General features: G+C 41.3%; 3 protein-coding genes across 5 annotated transcripts in view; 1 reads left to right on the top strand and 2 right to left on the bottom strand.

Moving 5' to 3' along the window:
• The window catches only part of PAK2 (p21 (RAC1) activated kinase 2), a 127,681-nt gene extending 127,573 nt beyond the window's left edge, over positions 1 to 108 (bottom strand). Inside the window, exon 1 of the mRNA XM_077767696.1 lies at positions 44 to 108. The gene's annotated coding sequence lies outside the window, so the exon portion shown is untranslated. The remainder of the gene's footprint in view (positions 1 to 43) is intronic.
• Positions 1 to 5,014, bottom strand: part of PIGX (phosphatidylinositol glycan anchor biosynthesis class X) — a 39,331-nt gene extending 34,317 nt beyond the window's left edge. Inside the window, exons 1-3 of the mRNA XM_077767726.1 lie at positions 4,972 to 5,014; positions 420 to 601; positions 44 to 305 (exon numbers count right to left, since the gene is read on the bottom strand). Of these exons, the coding sequence (XP_077623852.1) occupies positions 44 to 305; positions 420 to 601; positions 4,972 to 5,014 (487 nt within the window). The remainder of the gene's footprint in view (positions 1 to 43; positions 306 to 419; positions 602 to 4,971) is intronic.
• On the top strand, positions 424 to 9,234 carry CEP19 (centrosomal protein 19). 3 transcript variants are annotated; one of them, XM_077767698.1, is made up of 3 exons: positions 424 to 580; positions 6,216 to 6,412; positions 7,044 to 9,234. In XM_077767698.1, the coding sequence occupies exons 2-3, from the start codon at positions 6,283 to 6,285 to the stop codon at positions 7,403 to 7,405; spliced, it is 492 nt and encodes a 163-aa protein (XP_077623824.1). In that variant the 5' UTR covers positions 424 to 580; positions 6,216 to 6,282; the 3' UTR covers positions 7,406 to 9,234. The 3 variants fall into 3 exon arrangements, with proteins under 3 accessions (XP_077623824.1, XP_077623823.1, XP_077623826.1); XM_077767697.1 differs by having other exon boundaries at positions 6,213 to 6,412; XM_077767700.1 differs by lacking the exon at positions 424 to 580 and adding an exon at positions 596 to 682.
• The last annotated feature ends 343 nt before the right edge of the window (positions 9,235 to 9,577 follow it).

The raw sequence follows: 9,577 nt of genomic DNA, 5'->3' as shown, positions 1-9,577 counted from the left end.
CCCCCCCCTCCCCCCCCCCCCGCAGCCCTGCCCCTCCCTTTACCGGTGTCGGTAGGGGCGGCAGAGAAGGCCGTGGCCGGTGTGCTGGTGAATCCAGCCGCCTCCCAGAGCAGCAGCCAGGCCACCGCCCGGACGCCCACTGCCCTGGCAGCCAGGACGCTGGAGAACGCGCTCCCTAGAGCGCGCGCGGACGATACGCGGACGGAGGAGCTTGCGGACAGAGGGGCCTTCGCACGCCTCACGCCGCTCCTGGAGCGTGCTGCCACGGAGTTGGTGACCGAGACGGAAGACTCGGTGACGCGCGCCTACGGTCCTGCCGTTCGCCGGCTCCCCACCGCAGTGGACCCGCTGAAAGTTCCGGCGTCGCTGGAGGCTGCTGCCGAGTCCGCCTACTCGCTCCCTCGCCGCCCGCCCCTTGCCGTCCGGTCGGAGGCGGGGCAAGGAGCGGCGCAGGCGCCGTGACCTGAGCCGGGTCTGTTGCTTTGGGAACGCCTGCCTGGGCCTGCTTCCAGACCGCGACCCCTGGACGCAGTCTTTCGAGCAGGACCCGGGAGCTCCCTGTCTCCACCCGCACTTACAGGTACTTGCGGATTCGGGCCTCCTGCAGGGAAATTCACGTCTGCGGGGACTGTGGCTGTCGACTCTTCCTGCAGCGCCAGGTTCTGCCCGGCCTCAAAATCGAGTTAAGTGCTCCTCTGTGCACAGTAGTTGGGTGGAAACAACCCTCTTACAGTGGTTTTATATCTTCCCCTGCAGAAGATGCACTTTCTGTACTTCTCTAAGGGTGAGAAAGTCAGCCTTGCACTAGTGGGGACGTGAGTAGGGAGAGGATCATCTACCTATTGACAAAATCCGTACACTTTTAGGTGCTGTGGGGGATGTTTAGCAAGGTTATGGCAGTCAGTGTTCCCCAGGGAGAAGAGTATTAGTGCCTAGGAGGAAGACTTAGATAAATATGTCGCCTGTCTTCATGAATTAAGTTAAATCTGCGGGTAGGCCTAGATGAAGATTGGAGAACAGAGAGCTCTCGGAGAGCTCTAGGACACCTTCTAGGACAGAGCTTGCAGACATCTTCCTCTGCAATAGGAAAGAGGCCAGCATGTACTATCAAATACTGAAAACAGTAGTATAAGTATGCTATTAAGAAATATGGAGGGGCGTCAGGGTGGCTCAGTTGCTTAAGCATTGGACTTTGGCACAGGTCCTGATCTCTCAGTTGGTGAGTTCGAGCCCCGCCCCCTCCCGGTGTTGCTCTGTGCTGACAGCTCAGAGCTTGGAGCCTGCTTGGGATTCTGTGTGTCCCTCTCCCTCTGCCCCTCCCTTGCTCATGCCGTGTTTCTCTCTCAAAAATAAAAAATAAACATTAAAAAAAAATTTAAAGTAATATGGAGATATACATTTTGGAAGAAACACTTAAAAGAATTGAAACTGGTTGCTTGTGAAGAGAGGAAGGACACAAGACAACAGTTATTTGTTCTAATCCTCATAGAATTATTTTACTCTTTATTTCTTTTATTTACTAATTTTAAAAATTTTTTAACGTTTATTTATTTTTGAGAGACAGAGCACGAGAGGGAGAGGGACAGAGAGGGAGACAGAGGATCCAAAGCAAGCTCTGCGCTGACAGCAGACAGCTTGATGCAGGGCTGGAAAACCACAAACCGTGAAATCATGACCTTAGCGGAAGTCAGACACTTAACCAACTGAGCCACCCAGGTGCCCCTATTTATTTATTTTTTAATGTTTATTTATTTTTGAGGAAGAGAGAGAGAGACAAACAGAGCATGAGCAGGGGAGGGGCAGAGAGAAAGGGAGATACAGAATCTGAAGCCAGCTCCAGGCTCTGGGTTGTCAACAACAACGTGGGCCTCAAACCCAGGAACTGTGAGATCATGACCTGAGCCAAAGTCTGCTATTTAACCAACTGAGCCACCCAGGCTCCCCAATTTTTAAAATTTTTTTTAATCTTTGAATTTTTAAAAAATTTTCTTTCTCTCAATCCCTGTATCCAGTGAATCAGTCAATCACATCACCAAGACAGCAGACACTAGCAGACAGAAGCACCTTTGGAATTGAATCTTCAACCCCCCTGCCAGTCTCAGTGCAGAGCCTCCTCACTTGTGGTCCCCACTATCCCTCCCAATATCCAGCTTTCTGTGTAATCCTCTTCCAACCTAGAATCACGCTTCTACTGCTCTGGTTCCAGTGCTTTGAGAGTTCCCTAGAGATTTTAGGGTAAAGCTCGAACTCCCAAGTAAGATCAAACCATAAAGCACTGAATGGTATGACTACCACTGCATGATTCTGACCTATCGCACTTATTGTATCTCAAGCCTATCCATGTTGCAGTTACAACAGTAATGAGTGCCTTAGAGTTATGCATTTGGCATAACCCAATGCTATTCCCTTTATTGGAATTCCTTCTACCTCCTATGTTTAACTAACTCCTATTTATTCTTCAGAGTTCTGAACTTGATATATACTTGGAGGGGGCTGTTTCTGTTTATTTCTATAGCGGGAATACATTTGTCCTGGTATAATCTTACTCTTCTCTCTGACCACTCTCTTTTTTTTCTTATTCTTTTTTTATTATTATTTTTAATTTACATTAAAGATGTAAATTAAGTTAGTTTAGCTAACATATAGTGCAATAATGATTTCAAGAATAGAATTTAGTAATTCAACACTTACATGTAACACCCAGTGCTCATCCCACAAGTGTCCTCCTTAATGCCCCTTGCCCATTTAGACCCCACCCAGAACCCCTCCAGCAATCCTAATTTTGTTCTCTGTATTTAAGAGTCTCTTATGTTTTGTCTCCCTCCCTGTTTTTATATTATTTTTGCTTGCCTTTATGTTCATCTGTTTTGTATCTTAAATTCCACGTATGAGTGAAATCATATATTTATCTTTCTCTGACTTATTTCACTTACCAAAATGCACTGTAGTTCCATCCACATTGTTGCAAATGGCAAGATTTCATTCTTTTTAATCGCCCAGTAATATTCCATCATATACATATACCATATCTTCTGTATCCATTCATTAGTTGATGGACATTTGGGCTCTTTTCATACTTTGGCTATTGTCAATAGTGTTGCTATAAACATTGGGCTGCATGTGCCCCTTTCAAACAGCACTCTTGTATCCTATGGATAATACCTACTAGTGCAATTGCTGGGTCATAGGATAGTTCTATTGTCAATATTTTGAGGAACCTCCATACTTTTTCCAGAGTGGCTGCACCAGTTTGCATTCCCACCAGCAGTGCAAAAGGGTTCCTCTTTTCTCCGCATCCTTGCCCACATCTGTTGTTGCCTGAGTTGTTCATTTTAGCCATTCTGACAGGTATGAGTGGTATCTCATTGTGGTTTTGATTTGTATTTCCCTGATAATGAGTGATATTGAGCATTTTTTCCTGTGTCTGTTAGCCATCTGGATGTCTTTGGAAGTGTCTATTCATGTCTTTTGCCCATTTCTTCACTAGATTTTGTTTCTGGGTGTTGAGTTTGAGAAGTTCTTTATAGATTTTGGATACTAACCCATTATCTGATATGTCATTTGCAGATATGTTCTCCTATTCCGTCAGTTGCCTTTTAGTTTTGCTGGTTGTTTCCTTCGTGTGCAGAAGCTTTTATCTTGATAAAGTCCCAATAGTTCATTTTTGCTTTAGTTTTCCTTGTCTGGAGATGTGTCAAAAAGTTGCTACAGCCAAGGTCAAAGAGGTTGTTGCCTGTTTTCTCCTCTAGCATTTGGATGGCTTCCTGTCTTATGTTTAGGTCTCTTGTCCGTTTTGAGTTTATTTTTGTGTACGGTGTAAGAAAGTTGTCCAGGTTCATTTTTCTGCGTATTGCTGTCCAGTTTTCCCAGCACCATTTGCTGAAGAGACTGTCTTTTTTCCACTGAATATTCTTTCCTGCTTTGTCAAAGATTGGTTGGCCATATGCTTGCGGGTCCATTTCTGGGTTCTGTATTCTGTTCCATTGATCTATGTATCTGTTTTTGTGCCAGTACCACACTGTCTTGATGATTACAGATTTGTAATACAGCTTAGAGTCTGAATTGTGATGCCTCCAGCTTCAGTTTTCTTTTCAAGGATTGCTTTGGATATTCAGGGTCTTTTCTGGTTCCCTAAAAAATTTAGGATTGTTTGTTCTAGCTCTGTGAAGAATGATGGTGTTATTTTGATAGGGATTGCTATTTTACATTTTAAACAGAAAGCAGACATTACTTTAGTACAAATAACAGTTAAATTTTAAAAAGAAAAAACTCTGTAGTCCAAAAAAACTATATTATTATCAATTGCGTACATCATTCATGAGTACGGGCATTTGCTTGAGTGTGTATAATTTATATTGTGCTCAGTAGAGCTTACTAACAGACAGACTTTAGTGAGGTGACCTGTGAATACTGTTTGTTAAGGAAAAGGGGATGGGTGGAATCATTGCATCAGATCAGAGGCAAAGCACAGTAATTTGAAAAAGCAGTTCTTTATGATTAATTCTTAAGAGTAAAAATTCTGATGTCCAATAATAAGGGGTGAATGATATACATTATGGTGTATCCATAGGACAAAACACTTGGCAATCATAAAAACACTTGCATTTTAGTAAAACATCTAATGACAAAATCACATAGGTTGTTAAATTTAAAAGGCAGGAAATAGGGGCTCTTGGCTGGCTCAACTGGTAGAGCATGCAACTCTTGATCTCAGGGTTGTGAGTTTGAGCCCTGCTGCGTGTGGAGCCTACTTTAAGAGGCAGAAAACAGATGCTTAATATAAAAAAGATTATATTTAAAAAACCACATGTAGAAAAAAAACTGGAGGGAATCCAAGGTAATTATTTTATATATGTTTTCTCCTCCTCCTCTCCCACTTTACCCCCAGTTTTCTCCAATGTAGTATTTTCCTAAAGTGATTCTCTAACAGAACTAAGTCTATTAAGATATCATCACCCTGTGCTGCTTTACCTGTAGGTTCTTTGACATTTAGAAATCTTCCTGAGAATGTCATAGTCCTGTCTAAGGCAGTCCCTATCATTAAGTATATTTTGGTACTGGGTGCCAGGAAGAGGGAGTAGAAAGTCTTAACTACAAAATAGCTGTGTTTCTTGTGACTGAAAAAACATATAGTGAGACAAATAAGTTGAAATAAAAGCGATGTAAACTTTATTGCTTGTATATGTAGAGATTGAATCTGTATCATGTCTGCAATTTGTATCAGACTTCTAAGCTGTGAACGCTTAGAGGATGTACAGAGGCTGTGTCTTGTATTAGTACATTAAATTGAACAAATATGTATGGAATGCCTACTACATTCCAGGTATTGTGCTGGGATATTCTGGTGAGCAATGGATATGTTCCTTACTTCATGTAGCATGGAGAATAGAAGGGAAGAGGGATGCCTGTCTGGCTCAGTCAGTAGAGCAGGTGACTCTTTTTTTTAATGTTTACTTTTATTTTTGAGAGACATAGAGCACAAGCAGGGAGGGGCAGAGAGAGAGGGAGACAGAATCTGAAGCAGGCTCTAGGCTCTGAGCTGTCAGCACAGAGCTTGACGTGGGGCTTGAACTCACAAACCACGAGATCATGACCTGAGCTGAAGTCAGACGCTTAACCTACCAAGCCACCTAGGTGCCCCGAGCATGTGACTCTTGATGTTGGAGTTACGTGTTTGAGCCCCATGCTGGCTGTAGAGATTGCTTAAAAATAAAATCTTAAAAGAAAAAAAGAAAGAAGGGTAGGTAAATGATTAAATAAATAATCATAAAAAGCTTGATGAGTAAAATGATTAGGAAAGTACAGAGGAGACAAATCTGGTTGGGTGAACCTCTCAGGACATAATGTTTAAGGTTAAAAAATTCTAGTATCTTGCCATAGAGGGTAAACATACTTGTTTAACTGGTAAATAAAAAAGATCCTGTAAGTTGATTCTTGAGCTGACTCCGGGGCTCATTTACAATCTTTGGTTAAGAATGCCGTATGCCAAGAGGGCCAGACTAAACTGCATATCCAGGCTCATGTGTGAACCAGGGACCCAACAGACTAAGGATAACTGAGGGCCAAAGTGAACTTTCAAGGTTGCTCTCAACGTACTGGGCTTGGTAGGCTGAGCATGTATTCCTAGAACAGGTCTAGAGCCAGATCTGCTGGGGACGCGGGGTCCTAGGGAGTGTGATTTCTCCAACACTTAAAAATTTTTTCCCCTTCAGCAGGAAGTCATTATGTGACTAACACGTTTTCATCAGATTTCCTCTGATTTACGCTGAAGTGTATGTGAGAATGATGTGCACTGCCAAAAAATGTGGAATTAGGTTCCAGCCTCCAGCTATTATCTTAATCTATGAGAATGAAATGAAGGGGAAGAGTCGCCAACGCATCATGCCAGTCCGAAACTTTTCAAAGTTTTCAGGTACCTCATGTTTTATCTTACCTATCTTAAATTTTCTCTAAAAGACACTTAATAAAAATGATTTGAATCTTGTAACAAAGTGACATGGCCTGCAGAGTTACACAGTGTTAGGTTCAAATCTGACTGTCAGGGTAGATGTGTGAACCCAGCTAAATGACTTATTCTCAATGAGCTTCAGTTTCCTAATCTGTAAGAGGAAATTGATAATCCCACCCATTCAGAATTGCATATGGGTTAAATGAGATAGCATTATTCAATAATATTAACTCCCTTCTCTCCCTCCAAATGCGTTTTTTATGTACAGTCTTGATATTAGCACCAGTACTAATATCTGAAACTGTAATAATACCTTTTCATTTGAGATGTTTTCTCCAGTTGCAAGTATGTAACATCTCCTCAAAGTGATTTTTAAATTAAGGAAATAAAAAATGCATCCCTCCTCCCACCTCCCCCACTCAAAACTCAATATAAAGGAATAGTTCTGCAAAACGATTCACTCTGAAAAAGCCACTCTGTTATAATAGCAGATAATAGCTATAATAAGAGATAATGCTTTCAGTAGTTTGTGGTACATCAATACTTTGTGGTGTGTTTGTTATGCGCAGTATATAGTTTTGTTTTTCCCTCCTAGATTGCAACAGAGCTGCTGAACAATTAAAGAACAATCCACGACACAAGAATTACCTGGAACAAGTGTCCCTGAGGCAGCTAGAGAAGTTATTCAGTTTTTTACGAGGTTATTTGCGGGGGCAAAGTTTGGCAGAAACCATGGAACAAATTCAGCGGGAAACAATGATTGATCCTGAGGAAGACCTGAACAAACTAGATGACAAGGAACTTGCCAAAAGAAAGAGCATCATGGATGAACTTTTTGAGAAAAATCAGAAGAAGAAGGACGATCCAAATTTTGTTTATGACATTGAAGTTGAGTTCCCACAGGATGAACAACTGCAGTCTTGTGGCTGGGACACAGAGTCAGCTGATGAGTTCTGATACCAGAATCTCAAAGAATGTATTGGGCTAGCAGAGAACCACGTTTATACAGTCTTAGTATACTTGTGTAATTGTACAATACGATTGTATAATGCAATATAATAATATTATACAATTATACAAAGAATGTATAAATATGGTTCTAGAAAAATCCATAAAGAGCACTAAATGTACATATTGGGTCATGTTTGGATTGACCACGTTGCTTTTCAAAACTGAAACATGTAGAGTATCTATCATGTAGATGCATGAGGAATATGGGAAAAACAGAATATAGGACTGTGCTTTTAAGGAGCTTACAATCTAATTGGAAGATAAGTCAAAAACTTGTGAGAAGCTCATTAACAGAATTAGGCAGCAAAAAGATTAGAGCCAAATGCTTGATAAATGTTAAAGAGGGCCAGAGCCTAGATTACCATAGGGTAGAATAGTCAGGGAAGACTGCCCTGTAGTGGAGAGATGGGACTTGGCGTGGCCCTTGAAATGGTAATATTTGGATAGAAGTTTATATAGAATTCCAGATGAGAGAAACTGGAAGAAAGAAAAAGGGGAGGAGGTTAATAATAAAGAGATAGGGATGAGAACATTTTATTTGAGGAGCAGAAAGCAAATTCTAGTTTGCTAAGATTGGAGGGCATACATGGTTACCAGGGGATTATATTGGATATATTATGTCTTTATGTATATTTAACTGTAGAGTAGAAGAGCAGGCCTCCCGGAGGCCCTGCTGCTGCACGTGGATGTCATCTGATGGACAGCAGGGGAATTCTGTCCCTCCAGGATCAGGAAATACATTCTAAAGACATTCTGAAACCTGAAGCTCTTCCCATAACTACAGAACTTTGTTTGTAAAATGGGAAATCTACCCATACTAAATGAACAGTAGGTATTGCCAGTTTAGGCTTATTTATGAGTTTGGATCTACAAAGGGAAGATCTTTGTTGGACCAGGTTATACGTGTACAGTTACATCTTTCTTCTTACTAGAATATTGTTTCACTGGCAGATATTCTATGTTTCCTGCAAAGAAATTAATATTAAATAATTCATTCTTTCTACCTGTTCATCCCTACTCTCTTTACCATTAAAAGCTCCATTAAAGGGATCATTCCTTTTTTTTTTTTTTAAGTTCATTTTGAGAGAGAGAGTGCACATGGGAGGGGCAGAGAGAGTGAGAGGAAGGGAGAGAGAGAACTCAAGCAGGCTCCGTACTGTCAGTACAGAGCCCAATGTGGGACTTGAACTCATGAACCGTGAAATCATGACCTGAGCCAAAATCAGGAGTCAGGCACTTTACCAACTGAGCCACCCAGACGCCCCAAAGAGATCATTCTTATAGTGATATCACCAGGGGCTTAAGATGGTCGTGTGTTATATGTATAATATTTGCCAAAGGTAGCAAGAGAATTTTCAGAATCGGAGATTCTTCGGTATCTACGTTGTATTCCATTGTATAGATGTAGATGATAGATTTTAAAAGTTGACCTTAGGTTGTTTATCCTTTCACTGTTAGAAACAATGCCACGGCAACTAACCTTGTACATTCTCTATTTTGTGCCTTTGTAAAACTGTACATAATTCCTAGAGGGGGAATTTCTGGGTATGTCTACTCTAAGTTTTTTTTCTAAATTTTAATAGATATTGCTAAGTTGTCCTTCAAAGAAGTTTGTTCATTCATTCAGTATATGTACTTAATGAACACCTATTATGTGCTGAGCCTGTACTATTCTAGAGTCTGTGTACACAGCAGTATGCACAACAAAATCCTTGCCTTTGCAAGGTTTACAGTCTAATGGGAGAGGAGAGATAATAAACAAATATATAGAATAATGCCATATAGTAAGTGCCTGTAATTAAAAACAGGGTAAAAAGAGAATGGTGGAGGGGTTGGGAGCCACTTTTTTTGGCAGTGGTCAGAGAATGCATCACCATAGAAGTGACATTTGAGTAAAGACCTGAAGGAGGTAAGGAAAAACTGATGTGCATTTCATGAGCAGTAGGGAACAGTAGGTGCATAGGCACCCAGGACAGGAGTGTGCGTGGCTTATTTGAAGAGGGGCAAGGACACAAATGTGGCTAATTTGGATTGAACAAGAGAAAAATGGTAGAGGTGAGGCTGGAGTGTATTTTTACCAATGCACAGTGCTTACATGAAGGTCCTTCCAGTTTAATT

The sequence above is a fragment of the Crocuta crocuta genome, unplaced genomic scaffold (genome assembly GCF_008692635.1).
Source record: "Crocuta crocuta isolate KB4526 unplaced genomic scaffold, BGI_CrCroc_1.0 scaffold45, whole genome shotgun sequence".
Taxonomy (NCBI): domain Eukaryota; kingdom Metazoa; phylum Chordata; class Mammalia; order Carnivora; family Hyaenidae; genus Crocuta; species Crocuta crocuta.
This window is presented reverse-complemented; position numbering and strand designations above follow the sequence as displayed.